We start from the raw sequence: 14,437 nt of genomic DNA on the forward strand, positions 1-14,437 counted from the left end.
ATAGTTTTGTCTTGTTTACGTACACTAGAAGGAAGATAAAAAGCAAGTCAACCTCAAGTGTGGCTCTGGTGGCTAGGTCATCTTGGTCATCTTATGCATCTCGCTAATCTGTTCTCTTCCTCTCGTTGCCATAGCGACGAAGTGGTCAAAACAGTGGGTCAATCCATCCCGGGATTGCGCCAACCCTTGTTGCTGAAGATGGCGCAACCTTCCATGCGCCGTCTCGGTCAAGCGACTGGACGCCATCAACACATGCTTCAGGTCGCGCAGCCACAATTCGCTTCAGGACCCTGCATCTAGCCATTGAGTTTGGATGTGGCTGGCGGTCGAGACGTCTGTTTACACGCAAATCCTCGCACGAACTCCTCACAACCCCAACCTTGCTGGCGTGCCCTGCCTGCCCCACGAACACAAGCGATTCCACGGCCAGCCTCCCGAGGGCCTGGTCTCCATCCAAATCCAGCTGGACATCTCAAATATACCAGCCTCGACCCTCTCTACCTCTCTTTCGTGTATCCGAGCGCGAAAACGGGTCAACCTCAATCTCAACCTCACCTCGAAACGTGACAGAGAGACAGCGTGTGTGGGAGAGAGATTTCGGAAGCCTGCAGATGGGTTTGTCTGCCAGTCCAAATGACAATTCAGATTTGACGCCAACAATGTCTTGAACCCCGACCGCGCGAACCATGCTACCTTTACTCCTACCGAGCCTGTCTTTGTCCGTGGGTATCCTGAGTTTGGTCGCACCCGCAGTTGCGCAACACCAGTTGCCCTACAATCCTACCCGCATCGTCCTGGCACAAGATGGCTCCGGCGCGTACATCTTGTCTCCGCAGCCATCCTCGTCGCAATTCTCCCTGTCTTTCCTCAACACCTCGAACCATGTCAACTCCGCCTCCCCGTCCACGCGACTCTTCGATACTTTACCGTTCCTTTCGAACACCGACTCCGAGGCGTTCGTCACCCTTCCGGACGATGAGGGCATAACCGTGCTGGCTGGAGACTGCAAGGATTCTGCAAGAGATTTGGGACTATGGAGATATACCTTCAGCGGCGGCTCTAAGAATGCGACCTGGACTTCTCTGACAGTCACGACAACCGATGGGACGTTGAGTCCTCAATATCTTTCCGCAGGCTTCACGTTCTCTCCGACTGCGTCTACCGACAATGCCTCGTTGTACATTTTTGGAGGCATGTGCCCCGACGACGCGTCGTCGAATGCTCAGGACTGGGTATCGGACGCAACCTACTCAAACACAATGCTTACCATCACCCCCGATCCGACCACCATCCAAAACCCTCCTTACCAGTTGTCATTAACAGGATCTCGATCGCCACCCATTCCTGAAGCGGGCCTAACCATAACATCCCTGGCACCAACCTTTTCCAATGGTTCCGGTGCAGGCCTTTCTCAACAACAGAATTTTGTGCTTGTGGGTGGCCATACTCAGAATGCCTTCATCAACATGTCTGAGCTCGCTATATACTCACTACCTCAAGAATCCTGGGCGTTCGTGGAAGCAACACAAGTCTCAGATACAGTTGAGCCACGATCCGGTCACACTGCGATCCTGAGTGAGGATGGCTCAAAGATCGTGGTACTTGGTGGTTGGGTAGGAGATACAAACACACCGGCACAACCTCAGTTGGCGGTTTTGGAACTTGGTCAGGGGTATGGAGGGCAAGGAGATTGGGAATGGAGTGTCCCCAGCTCTTCCTCTATTCCTTTTGATTCCGGCAAGGGTATATATGGGCATGGAGCGGCCATGTTACCCGGTGGTGTTATGATGGTCATTGGAGGATATCCGATCAGCTCATCTACGTCGAAGGACAGACGAGATCTGCTAGACAATATTCTGTTTTTGAACACGACAACCTTCGAGTGGGTGACTACTTACAGCAACCCATCCTTAGCACGGTCATCTCAAGGTGCCGAAAATGCCCAGTCATCGTCTTCTGGGCTCAAAACTTCGCAGAAGGCGGGCCTGGGGGCAGGTTTAGGTCTAGGACTTGCCGCAATTGCGGTGGTGGTGATCGTTTGGCTCATATATTCGAGGAGACTGAGAGCGAGACGTGCCTTGCGCGAGAAGGAAATCCGAGAATTGGCATTGGGAGCCGAACGTCGCCACTCGCCTGTCCCATCAGATGGCGATCGTCAGAAGTACCCAATGGGGCGCAGCGCAAGCTGGGCTGAAACGCTGGAACGCAAGATTGAGAGCTCGGACAATTCATACCCCTGGGCACCTTTACCTGCGCCAGAGAGCCAGAGTCGTCATGTCGGGGCATCTGGAAATCACGAGAGCGACAATTCCCGGTATGCGCAACGCACTGGTGTCCAGATGGAGACCCCAAGTCCCACCAGGGGCCTGAGAAAGAATCCGACAACTAGAGGCCCCATGATGTATCACCCCTTCAACCAACACCCACCAACGGGCCCGGGAGCAGTGTTCCGCATTGAGGAAGAGGATGAGGGTAGCCAAAATGGCTCGACCCACCGGATAAAGACGCCTAGGGCTACGGACGATCTTGGGTCGGCCCCGAGTAATCCGTTCGAAGACCCGCCGGCTACTACGGCTGATACTCGACAAGACCATGCCGCAGCAGAGCGCAAGAAAGAGGTGGAAGGATGGGTTGAGGATTGGCAATCAGTCGCCGAGACCATGACCGTGTCGAGGAGCACAAGCCAGGCACATAGCAGGACATACTCAAACCTTTCGCAGTTCCGGAACCAGCCAGGTATTGGAGAGGCGGCGGGACGTGGTTCGCCTGAGAAGTCGGATAGAACTGGCAGCAACCTCTCTGAAAAGAGCATGGTGAGTGCTTCGTCATACTCGAGATCCTTAGCTACCACGCTATCTCGGAACGTATCTCAAAGGAGTGCCAGTGCAGGTTATGGGCTCTTCTCGGGGGCCGCGGCAGCCATGGGCAGGTTTGGCTACGGGAGACAGGGTAATGTTGAACAAGGCTATGGCGCTGGTCTCACACGCGGCGCATCAAACCGCAGTGTATCGCTCAATGTTGATCCTCTTCGACCAAGAAATTCGAGAGACGGCGTCGAACCGTTCTCGTCCGCCCGAAGCAAATGGGGCGCAGCTGCAACCGAAGATCAAGCACTCCTCAACCGGCATCCCCAAAGGCAGCAAAATGACGAGCAGGACTATCGGACAGTCCCTGACAGTCCTGGCAAAGACAAGTACTCGCGAGCGGGCAGCCTTACTGGTTCCAGCCGTCGAGCACTAAACCTGCTGGGAAGTGTGAGGCGCGTGTTCACAGGAACTGGAAATGTTGATGTGCAAGATCGAGTTGCCACGTTTGAAGGTCAGGGCAGTCAATCAAGCCCGACGAAACACTCCGGATCACCTGAAATGGCGGAAACAACGACTCTTGGTGCGGGAACATCGTCCTTCTGGCGGAGCAAGCAGGGCCCACAAGACTGGGAAGACGACACAGTAGATTCGAGCGACTCTGGTCCATCCTCCACACAAAACAGAAGATCAATGCCTGGAACGACCTCGAACGGTGATCACGGTTCTTTTGAGGACGACGAGGACTGGGACGTGGAGACTGCTGTACAGAAACGCGTGGTTCAGGTCATGTTCACAGTTCCTAAGGAGAAGCTGCGGGTGGTCAACGCTGACGCTTTGAGTCTGCTGAGCAGTAATCGAAGTGAAATCGACCAGGATGAAGACAAGGAGCGAGACTACATAAAGAGGATGAGCAGCGTAAGAGAAGGTGACGAGGACAGTGACCATGACCAACGCCTTGATGACAATACGATGAATGGGAAAGGAAAGGGGCGGGCATTCTGAAATAGCCCGCCCGTCAAAAAGGAGGATTTTATGGCGATAGGTGATGTTTGGCATAGCATATACTGTGCACCTACGTCCACAGTGTTGGATAGAATCGGGTGTGGATTTTTGAGCGGGTGGTTTGACTTGGGCCTGGATCTGGAGTCTTTTCACGCGGTGATGAACCTTAGAAGCCAGCGAATGTGTTTTATTAGTATTTTTCTTCTGGATATGGCACAGTACAAATCTGAACGAGCTCAAAGTGGACGATGTAGCATTCTTTCTCATAGCCTTGCCCGTTCCGCCCCCCTTGATAGTACTCGTATGAATACATTTGTCAGCTTGTTTACGGGCCCACTAACCCACCAACCTCCCACTAGGCTTCCAATGGCAGAGTTTGAGGAGGTGACGGTAAGGTCAGGGTCAGGGTCAGGGTTCGAGAACATTGCACATAGGGAGGCTCGAAGACGGAGATGATGGTCGAGATGCGACTGTGCACAGACGACTGGAAGGAGGAATCGAGTGAGGAACGTGATAGTCGAAGCTGGTAGCAGTCTTGATGGTGGTTGGTGGTGTTGGCTGCGCTGCCTGGCGAGCCTGGGTGCTCATGGTGGCATTGGGTGGCGAAATGAAAAATGACATAAGAATCTTTGTCCTGCGCCCCACGCGCCCCGAACGCCAAACGCCAAACGCCAAAAACCCGCTTCAAATGGGATTTTGCTGCAAACGCGAACCAGCGCGTCCCTAGTTCAACTCGAGCGCGTGTCGTTCCCATTTATTATATCTGATGTTTTGACCCTCCTGCTCCTCGTCTTCTCGCTATCCCATCCTTCATCACTCTGCTGCCTGCGTCTCTCCGGTAACTGGGAGATTGCATTGTCGACTCTCGAGGCTTTTAAAAGAGCACTGCTGTGCGGTCCTTCATTTCTGTACTCAACCGTTCCCTTCCAACCCCTCCCATCTCATCGCCATCGGAATACAGGAGTAGGACGACACTTTATAACTTCACCAATATGTTTGTCATCAAGCGAGGTAGGACCTTCTTCCCGTCTGCTAAAGCAGAAATAGATCTGCTGGAGCCGCTACAGACCTCTGTCGTCGCCTCGAAAAAGAACTTGTGACTGACGAACAATGCAGACGGACGCAAGGAACGCGTGCAGTTTGACAAAATCACTGCTCGAGTCTCCAGGCTGTGCTATGGCCTCGATCCAGACCACGTTGACGCAGCGGCCATCACACAGAAGGTTATCTCTGGTGTCTATCAAGGAGTGACCACGGTGGAGCTCGACAACCTCGTCAGTATCCTCTCTTGTCTGCTCCTGATCTCTGTTGGCTAACGCGGTTCACAGGCCGCAGAGACTGCAGCATATATGACAGTCACTCACCCCGACTACGCAGTTCTCGCAGCCCGTATCGCGGTTTCAAACCTGCACAAGCAGACCAAGAAGCAATTCTCCTCCGTCGTCTCTGACCTCTATCACTATGTTAATCCCAAGAATGACAAACCCTCCCCCATGATCTCCAAGGAGACCTACGATTGTGTCATGAGGCATGCCGATGAGTTCAACTCGGCAATTGTCTATGACCGAGACTTCAACTACCAATACTTTGGGTTCAAGACGTTGGAGAGATCATACCTCCTCAAGATTGGCAAGCAGGTCGCTGAGCGGCCCCAACACATGCTTATGCGTGTGGCAGTCGGCATTCACGGTGATGATGTTGAAAAGGCCATCGAGACGTATAATCTCATGTCTCAGAAGTGCTTCACCCACGCTTCGCCGACACTGTTCAATGCCGGAACACCTCAACCTCAACTGTCCTCATGCTTCTTGATCGACATGAAGGAAGACAGTATCGAGGGCATATATGACACCCTCAAGACCTGTGCCATGATCTCCAAGACAGCTGGAGGTATTGGTCTCAATGCTCATTGCATTCGTGCCACGGGATCTTATATTGCAGGCACCAATGGTACCTCCAATGGCCTGATCCCCATGCTTCGTGTCTTCAACAATACCGCACGCTACGTGGATCAGGGTGGCAACAAACGTCCAGGTGCCTTTGCCATTTACCTCGAGCCCTGGCACGCGGACGTGTTCGACTTTTTGAACCTGAGAAAGAACCATGGCAAAGAAGAGGTCAGAGCACGGGACTTGTTCTATGCTTTGTGGACTCCTGACTTGTTCATGGAACGTGTCGAGAAGAACCAGGAATGGACACTCTTCTGTCCCCATGAGGCCCCTGGTCTTGCCGATGTCTATGGCGATGAGTTCAATGCACTATACGAGAAATATGAGAGGGAGGGTCGTGGTCGCCAGACTGTCAAGGCTCAGAAGCTCTGGTATGCTATCCTCGAGGCACAAACCGAGACTGGTACACCCTACATGCTCTATAAAGATGCCTGCAACAGGAAGAGCAACCAGAAGAACTTGGGTACCATCCGGAGCTCCAACCTTTGCACCGAGATTGTCGAATACACGGCTCCCGATGAGGTCGCTGTGTGCAATCTGGCCTCCCTGGCTCTGCCGACATACGTGGATCAAGCTCGAGGTGAATATGACTTTGGTCGTCTTCATGAGGTGGTTCAGGTCGTGACCCGTAACCTGAACAAGATCATCGACATCAACTACTACCCTGTCCCTGAGGCGAAGAAGAGCAACTTTCGCCATCGACCAGTCGGTCTGGGAGTCCAAGGCCTCGCCGATGCCTTCCTTGCTCTGCGTCTTCCCTTCGACTCTCCCGAGGCCAGGCAACTGAATATCCAGATTTTCGAAACTATTTACCACGCTGCTCTCACTGCTTCTTGCGAACTCGCCAAGGAGCAGGGACCATACGAGACTTACGAGGGTAGCCCGGTCTCGCAGGGCATTCTGCAATATGACATGTGGAACGTCACTCCCTCTGACTTGTGGGATTGGGACGCACTGAAAGCAGAGATTGCCAAGTATGGTGTTCGCAACTCTCTCCTTGTGGCGCCCATGCCTACTGCCTCGACTTCGCAGATTCTCGGCAACAACGAATGCTTCGAGCCATACACGTCGAATATCTACTCTCGTCGCGTTCTGGCGGGAGAATTCCAAGTTGTCAATCCTTGGCTGCTGAAGGATCTCGTCGACTTGGGTCTGTGGTCCGATAACATGAAGAATCGAATCATCGCCGAAGGCGGTTCCATTCAGAATATCCCCAATGTGCCCGCGGACATCAAGGCTCTCTACAAGACTGTATGGGAAATCAGCCAGCGGACCGTGCTGCAAATGGCAGCGGATCGTGGTGCATTCATCGATCAGTCTCAATCCCTCAACATCCACCTGAAGGAGCCAACCATGGGCAAGATTACGAGCATGCACTTTGCAGGTTGGAAAATGGGCCTCAAGACCGGCATGTACTACCTGCGTACCATGGCGGCCACACAACCTATCCAATTCACTGTCGACCAAGAGCAGCTGAAGGTCGCAGACACAAACACTGCTCGAGAACGCTCGGCACCAAAGAAACGTACCTCTCTTGGTTTCGCGGCCAGTGTGAGCAATTATAACTCGGTTCCGAGACCGATGTACCAATCCAAGACAAGCAGCTTCGGTGGTAACCCAACCACATCGATGAATGGAATCCCAACACCAACCTCTACGCCACCTCCAGGCAGCGAACATAAGCAAGTTGGGTTGATGACTCAAAAACTTGCAAAGACCCATCTTGGTGGAAGTGGCGACTCCAGCGAGGAGCCGTCCCCCAAAGTACTGCCTACTGATCCTATCGGCTTGCCACCTACCATGGCTGACGAGAGCCTTGAAAGTCGGATGAGGGGCAAGCAAGAGGAAGACAAGGACAGCGAGAGTGAAGAAAGGGAAGAAGATATCTATGCACAAAAGGTGCTTGCCTGTGAGTACCACCCCTTCTCTCTGAAGTACGACATCTCAGTTCACGAGATGTTGCTGTTGTTTGATCTGTTAACTGACTGCGGATGGACTTTAGGCTCGATTGAGAACAAGGATGCTTGTTTGATGTGCAGTGGTTAAGTCTGACTTGGCCCGGTTTCTCTGATGGCTTTTTGCCATGCTAGGAAAGGAAACCCCTTTTTGCACAAATTTCCCACATGTTTCAATACAGGCAGACCGAGTCAGTAAGTGGTAGAGTGAGATTGAGAACTGGATGGCTGGTCCGGAGCAAAGGGAAACAATCAAACAATCATCTCGTCTTGTCCTTGTCACGCGTCATGGGTATCGTTTTGAAATGTTGGGCTTCTGGTTAAGTGTACCGAGTACCTTTGTAGGTAGTAATGAACGGAACGGAACAGGCGTCAGTCAATCACGAATTATTATACATATTTTATCTTAGTTTCTCCTCCGCTTTGATGTCAAGTGCTGTGCCTCTATACCTCTGTACCTCGTACCTCTGTCTATGCCTCTATACTGCTATATCTACGATCCATGACCGCCCACGACCAAGTGCCTCGAGAGGTCACACTATAGGACAAAGAAAACACTGATAAATACTCCAAGTAGTATCTCAGAGCGGACGAGGCATGGCATACTCCATGGAAATGGCAATGATTTCATTTCATGTCATAATCTTATACAGGTGCTTGCATACACAATTCAACTTGCTCCACTATGACCAGCACGTTATAAAAAGAGAGGGCACTTGTCAGAATCACAGCACATCAGGTGGAACTGTATATCACCCTTTGTGATCCTGCAGACCCGCTGGCATCGCTATCCAGCCTGTGTTGGTCCAAGTCTTGTTGTTTGCTCAGACTCTTGCCTCCTTCAGCCCGAGCTCGACTCACAGTTTCTCTCGTCTTCTTGCCCGTACATCAAAATACCTTACGCAGACGGTGTCCCATCTAGACGCCCTCTGAATAGGTTTGTTGTCTCAGACAAATCTTGCGTTGTCTTCTCTCCTCTTAGCTTGATTCCAGCATAGGTGCTGTTGTTGATATTATTATGGGGGGGATTTTTTCCCTCTTGTGCATCGTCCTTAATGAGACATGCCGAGATAAAGCGTGGAATTGGCTGACGAATGTTATGTGTTCGCCGGGTGTTTTCGCCCGATTGTTCTTCTCAGCATGATCATCGTTGCAGGTGTGGGGATAGTTTTCCTCAACATATGAGGATAGAGTCCAGCCCTGATCCAGTTCAATTCTAACCATTCAGGTGTTGACTTCGACTTCGACAGCAAATGATCGAGTCCAATGTGGACACCCACCAGAGGCTCCGTGTGCCTCACAAGATGCACAGGATTGGGAGTGGGATTCCAACACCAGCAATACCAGGGCAAGTTAGTTCTTTTCATGAGCAGATCAATCTTTTCTGCTCATATAGGGTACTCTTCGGTAGGCTTCTTCAGCTCTTCGCCCTTTTCCTGTGCCCGAGTGATGAGATTGCGCAACCACTCATAGGTCAGCATGGTGGTCATGGCCGCCGGCACAGCCCGGATAAGATTTGTGCCAATGCCCGCATAGAATGCACGCCATCCTTCCTCTTTGAGAATGACTTTGCTCATGTGCCAAATGCCCGAGTAGCGCGCTTGGACTTTCATCCCATCTGACGTTGTCAGCGCAGATCTGCGTTGCTGTGTTTGTAGCCGAGTACGCAAAACCTCGTGAGGGTAAGTGGCCGTTGATGCACAGACTTTGCTCAGAAATGTGGCAGCAGAAATACCGAGCCAATTTGAGGTGCTATCTTCGGGCGGATGCTCACCCATGCCGAACCCTGTGAACTTCATCTTGAAAAATTCGTACAGAGGGAACTGAATTGCAACGTGAGTTAGACCCAGCAGGGCAGGTGTCAGGCCAGAATAGAACGATTGAAGTCCCTCAGTGCGGTACATTTTGCGAGCGGCGTCGACTGTAGAAGTGTAGTGCCAAGGGGCACGCATTCCATCACTGGCGGCAGCGGATTTGTTGGATTGCGACATCAACCGGGTTTTGATGACCCAAATGGGGTTTGTCAAGATGGTGGAACAGGCGCCGGCGGTGAGGGATGAATAGCAGCGAGCCACCCACCAGCTGCCACATTGGTCGTACCAGAACTCTCGAGTATTCTCGTACACCGTCAGATAGACAGCCCATGTTGGTAGATACCCTAACAGCATAGGTCCTAAGCCTCTGTACATGCCACGAATACCTTCTTCTCGCCATATCACGCTGCCAGTGCCAATGATGCCTTTGTATGGTTGTTGAATACCGCCATATGGGTTCTTAGACTGTAGTCTTTGAGTGAACCCGCCTTGTGCCTGAAGCTTTGTCTTGATCACATCAAGCGGGCAAGTGACAATCCCCGAGGCGAATCCAGCGCCGGCGCCGCAGATGGGAGATACCCACGCCTTCGGAATTTGTGTCGACTGTATCTGGATGCGGGCGACAACGGAGTCTCTCGAAGGAGATGGAGACATATTCGATGAGAAGTTGCTTTGGTCGATCGGCGTAGCATATTGGGACGGCCGAAGTGATTGGGGCGTTAAGATGGCAGGGGTTTGTTCAGGTTCTCGATCAAAGGACATTGGAAGGGTGAGTTTTCGCTGATCTCAACAAGGGGAAGACACGAAATGCCCATATGACAAGCTCATGGCGGAAGAGGGACGAGCTTTGGGGAGAGGATGTAAACCACAGCAGAGTAGTAGCTTGTGCGTGTTGCTTTATTGCTGTGTTGCACTGTTGACCGCTGGACCGCTGCAGCGTCGATGGAGTTGGAAACTGCGGGGTCCGCCCAACCTAGTGTGTAGCCGACAGAGAGCAGCAAAGCTCTTGTCAGCGATTGACGGGTACGGCCATGTAGTAATCCAAGTGAGAGTGAGATGGAAGCTTGGGGAGGTAGGAAGGATGTTGGTGACGAGTGGGTGGATGGGAGGAGACGTTGGTTGGAAAGGTGAGAAAGTCGGGGCGATATGATGTGATGGGGGAGGTACGAGGATAGCAGAGGAGGTATGATGCTTCTCGGGTGGATTGGTGGATTGGGGAATGAATCGAATGAATGGGCGATAAACGGAGAAACCAAGGACAATCATTCAAGCGAATAAGAAACGCTGTAAATCCCGAGTCAATGCCAAGCTTCCGCTCTGGTCGCTAATTGGTGGCCCCGAGAGCTCCAGGCTGTGTGTCTTTGCGCGAACGACTTCAACTTCTGTACGAGTTCGAGCATTCTCCCAGTAGCTTGGTTGCAAGATATCACCAGGAGATATTCTCGACAGCGGCTCAATATGTCCGCCCCCTCGTTAGCACCCTACATTCTGAAGCGGCCATGGCTCAAGCGGTGGATGACACCCCTAGCCAACTGGTACGTCAACACTGCCGGCTACAGATCACTAGGTGAGTAACAACCCTCATGAAGAACAGCTTCATCTTCCATGTCATGCTATTCCCATGCTAACCTTCTTGGCAGGTCTACGCCATGACGACTTGATCCCCGAAGAAAACGATACCGTCCAGCTCGCTCTCAAGCGACTGCCCCCTAAAGAAGCCTACGATCGAGTTTTCCGCCTCAGAAGAGCTTTCCAGGTAACGAATAACATGCAATGAAAAAGGAGGAGGACAGAGTGTAGCTAACGGCCTTTTGTCACAGTGCTCTCTGTCGCACCATTTACTCCCACCTGCGGAGCACACAAAGCCTGAAGACGTAAGGATTTTTTCCCACTACACCACACCAAGCTATCCGGAAGATTCGCTTTGCTCACTCACTGCTTATAGGATATCCCATACCTGAGCCCAATCATCGAGGAAATCGAGAGAGAAATGAAGGAGCGTGCTGATTTGGAAACCATGACTGTTGAACCAAGAAAGTGAAGTGGCGCTTTGGGGAGCCAACACGGCGGCTGGGCGGAATCCGAAGAGGATTTCAATGCTGAATTATTGTACATACCATACAAAGAAAAAAGGGCTCGGAAAGAACCCCATGTGCTATCTCACATATATTGACACCATCTCTACGTGAGTGTAGACTGCTGCATGACATCGACATCAACATCTTCCACTCGCCACATATACCACATAAACAAACTTCTGTACGGCGCAAACGGCGCACTTTTCTCGAGCATGTCCTGCTCAGACATGTATTTCCACTTTCCCCCGCCCTTTGCCTTGAGCTTCTTCACGTCTTTGCCAAAAAACGCAGCCATACCCCTCTGCACCCCCAGATCGCCGGTCGAAAGGATGTCGAGCCGCTTCAGTCCGAAGCAGGCAAACATCTCTACGCTCCACTTACCCAGGCCGCGTACCGCGATGAGTTTCTCCATGACTTCTTCGTCTGAAGCCTTCATGAGCATCTCATTGGTGAGTTCCCCCGTCGTAAATTTTTGGGCTAGGCCTTGGATATACTCCGCTTTGCGTTGAGACAAGCCCGCAAGGCGTAACCGGGCAATGTCCGTAGCAGCAACTTGAGCTGGTGTTGGGAATTGCGCTTCTTCACCTCCATCCTCGTTGAACAACGCAATGAACTTGTTCTTGATGGATTTGGCGGCGGCGCCTGAGACCTGTTGGCCCATAATCCCGCTTGAAAGTGACCGAAAAGGGTCGATGATTTCGGCCAGACCCTTTGGGGAGAATATATGGCACGGATACTTCTCGATCACGGGTTTCAAGCGTTCGTCGACACTGATGAGATGAGCACAAGCTTGATCTAGAAGTGTGTTTGTGGTCGCTATCGGCCGAGGAAGGCCGGTTTTGGAGGGGCTCGACTCTGGTAGTATGTCTTCATACGCGACATGCTGGGTTCCTCCAGGTGTGACCAATGGAGCATTGGTGATGTGTGGTTCAACAGGTCGATCAGGAGGAGGGGTTGCGTCGTCAATGTCCCCAGAGCTATAAGGAGCTCTGATAACATTGACGAGACTGGGCGTCGGAGTTAAGGGGGGTTGCTTGGACTGTTTGGCCGGAACTCTTCGTGCATTGGCTTTTTTCACAGGCGTGACAGGCACTTTGAACTCGGATCCATTGCTGGCCTCTCCATTGACGAGTTGGTTCTTTGCATTTTCAACTGCTGTCTGCACCACTGCACCACGGGCCTTTTGTTTTTTGGCATTGGAATCTTGCTCTTGTGAAACTACCCGCCGTTTCTTTGACCCGTTGACCACGTTTTCAGGACTTTCCAAGGCTGGAGAGATGGCGATTGACGCAATCCTGTTAGATCGCCGGACTGACATGACGAAAAACCGCACTATCATTCAACAATGGGAGCTCCGTACATTTGTAATCCTGCTCAATTGGAGTGACTTTGGCAAGGTCAAGTATATATCAGTCGCGATTGGGAGTGACCAGAAGTCCGTATCGTCCAGACTCTCTGAATCAGCAGCCAGAGATCGAAGAGCAATGGATATTTAATGCCATCTTGGATGTTGGATGAAGTGACGATATATTCCCTCCTGAAACCATGCATGGCCTTGGATCTCATTGGCTCAGGCGTTCTCGGTGCCTGCTGCCGGCGCCAAGAACTGTGGCTGTAGTGGCTGAGCACTGCGTGGCTGACATAAGCCACTGATTTGTTCCGGACCAATAGCCGCCGATAGGGATTAATCGAGATACTCGTTTCCATCCGGGCTGCTTGCATTGATCTTTACTTACATCAAACATTCTGCAGTTTGAAACGGTATGCTGTGGTTTTGAAGCCAGGATGACTCCTTGGGTTCACACAGGCCCTCGGGAGGATGCAGCAGAGAACGTGTCATGTCGTGCGATGTGTATCTGAGGACGCAAGTTCCCGTTGTGCCGCCGTTCACGATCCGGGGATTCGGTTTTCTAAAGGGCTAGTAGCGGATTACGCGGCCACCGGGCGGGAGCTTCAACAAAGTCGCTCGCCCGTCAAACTGTCTTCTAAGACGGTGTTGGTGGTGTGTTCCAGAGCATGACTACAACAATCTCTCACCTGAAGATCTTGTCTTGCTTTCATGACCTTAATATCGGACAATGCTTCATCAGTCCAAGGCGATCCACCAGCTGAGTTTGTTGATCGGATCTGATGGAAATTTGAAGCCTGAGTGTCGAAAGTGGACGACCCAAGACGGAAAGGCTCTATCTCTGTGGCGGAAACCTGTCCCAGGATCAGTGGAGGGAAGGGGGGCGTATTGTACTGTCATCAAACAAATGCACTAAAGCGGGTGGTGGAACAAGTGTGGGGGACCTTATCCCATCACGGTAGGGTCACTCGTCGCGCGTTTTGCCGATCGGGCGAGTGTTGGATGGGCGATGGCTCGGGAGGTTATCAGAAACCTGGATGACTAGTCGGCAGAGGAACATCATGATCGATAGTGAATCATTTTACACCAAGACAAGTACTCGCTCTGGACGATCAGGTAAAGCTGGGCAGGACATGAAACTTGAGGTCGACGCACGAGCTGAGGTTCCACATGTTTGCGTAGGCCAGAGCATTGACAGGAAATAACGGGATTATCATTGCTTCGTGCCAGATACTCGTAGACCCAAAGATAAAAAATACTCCATAGGGCACCACTAATTCTGACGGTAATTGAGATACCTCGTCTTCAGCAGTAAGGTTGGGAACCCTCGATCTGCGCTCTCATAATCTCGAATATCTACAGTGTCTCTCTTGCTTGGCGATGAACATTGCTTGTTATTAGACCATACTCCAATGTTTCTCAATTAGACTCTCTTCGGACAAGCAGCGCGCCTTCGAGGCGTTGACAGCCGTTGGTTGAGTGCA

The 14,437-nt window shown here is 51.8% G+C and overlaps 5 protein-coding genes across 5 annotated transcripts; 3 read left to right on the forward strand and 2 right to left on the reverse strand.

Moving 5' to 3' along the window:
- Positions 1-686: 686 nt before the first annotated feature.
- Positions 687-3,809, forward strand: Z517_05620 (uncharacterized protein; the record flags this gene model as incomplete). The annotated part of the gene is made up of 1 exon (XM_013430947.1): positions 687-3,809. The coding sequence occupies one exon, from the start codon at positions 687-689 to the stop codon at positions 3,807-3,809; it is 3,123 nt and encodes a 1,040-aa protein (XP_013286401.1).
- Positions 3,810-4,801: 992 nt separating this feature from the next.
- Z517_05621 (ribonucleoside-diphosphate reductase large chain) lies at positions 4,802-7,804 on the forward strand (the record flags this gene model as incomplete). The annotated part of the gene is made up of 3 exons (XM_013430948.1): positions 4,802-4,820; positions 4,926-5,083; positions 5,138-7,804. 3 exons carry the CDS (start codon positions 4,802-4,804, stop codon positions 7,802-7,804), a joined length of 2,844 nt encoding a protein of 947 aa, XP_013286402.1.
- Positions 7,805-9,101: 1,297 nt separating this feature from the next.
- On the reverse strand, positions 9,102-10,289 carry Z517_05622 (uncharacterized protein; the record flags this gene model as incomplete). Its single annotated transcript, XM_013430949.1, has 1 exon — positions 9,102-10,289. One exon carries the CDS (start codon positions 10,287-10,289, stop codon positions 9,102-9,104), a length of 1,188 nt encoding a protein of 395 aa, XP_013286403.1.
- Positions 10,290-10,985: 696 nt separating this feature from the next.
- Z517_05623 (uncharacterized protein) lies at positions 10,986-11,568 on the forward strand (the record flags this gene model as incomplete). Its single annotated transcript, XM_013430950.1, has 4 exons — positions 10,986-11,094; positions 11,168-11,283; positions 11,348-11,401; positions 11,473-11,568. 4 exons carry the CDS (start codon positions 10,986-10,988, stop codon positions 11,566-11,568), a joined length of 375 nt encoding a protein of 124 aa, XP_013286404.1.
- A 140-nt stretch (positions 11,569-11,708) lies between these two features.
- Z517_05624 (uncharacterized protein) lies at positions 11,709-12,923 on the reverse strand (the record flags this gene model as incomplete). The annotated part of the gene is made up of 1 exon (XM_013430951.1): positions 11,709-12,923. The coding sequence occupies one exon, from the start codon at positions 12,921-12,923 to the stop codon at positions 11,709-11,711; it is 1,215 nt and encodes a 404-aa protein (XP_013286405.1).
- Positions 12,924-14,437: the final 1,514 nt, after the last annotated feature.

This window comes from Fonsecaea pedrosoi (assembly GCF_000835455.1).
Source record: "Fonsecaea pedrosoi CBS 271.37 unplaced genomic scaffold supercont1.3, whole genome shotgun sequence".
Taxonomy (NCBI): domain Eukaryota; kingdom Fungi; phylum Ascomycota; class Eurotiomycetes; order Chaetothyriales; family Herpotrichiellaceae; genus Fonsecaea; species Fonsecaea pedrosoi.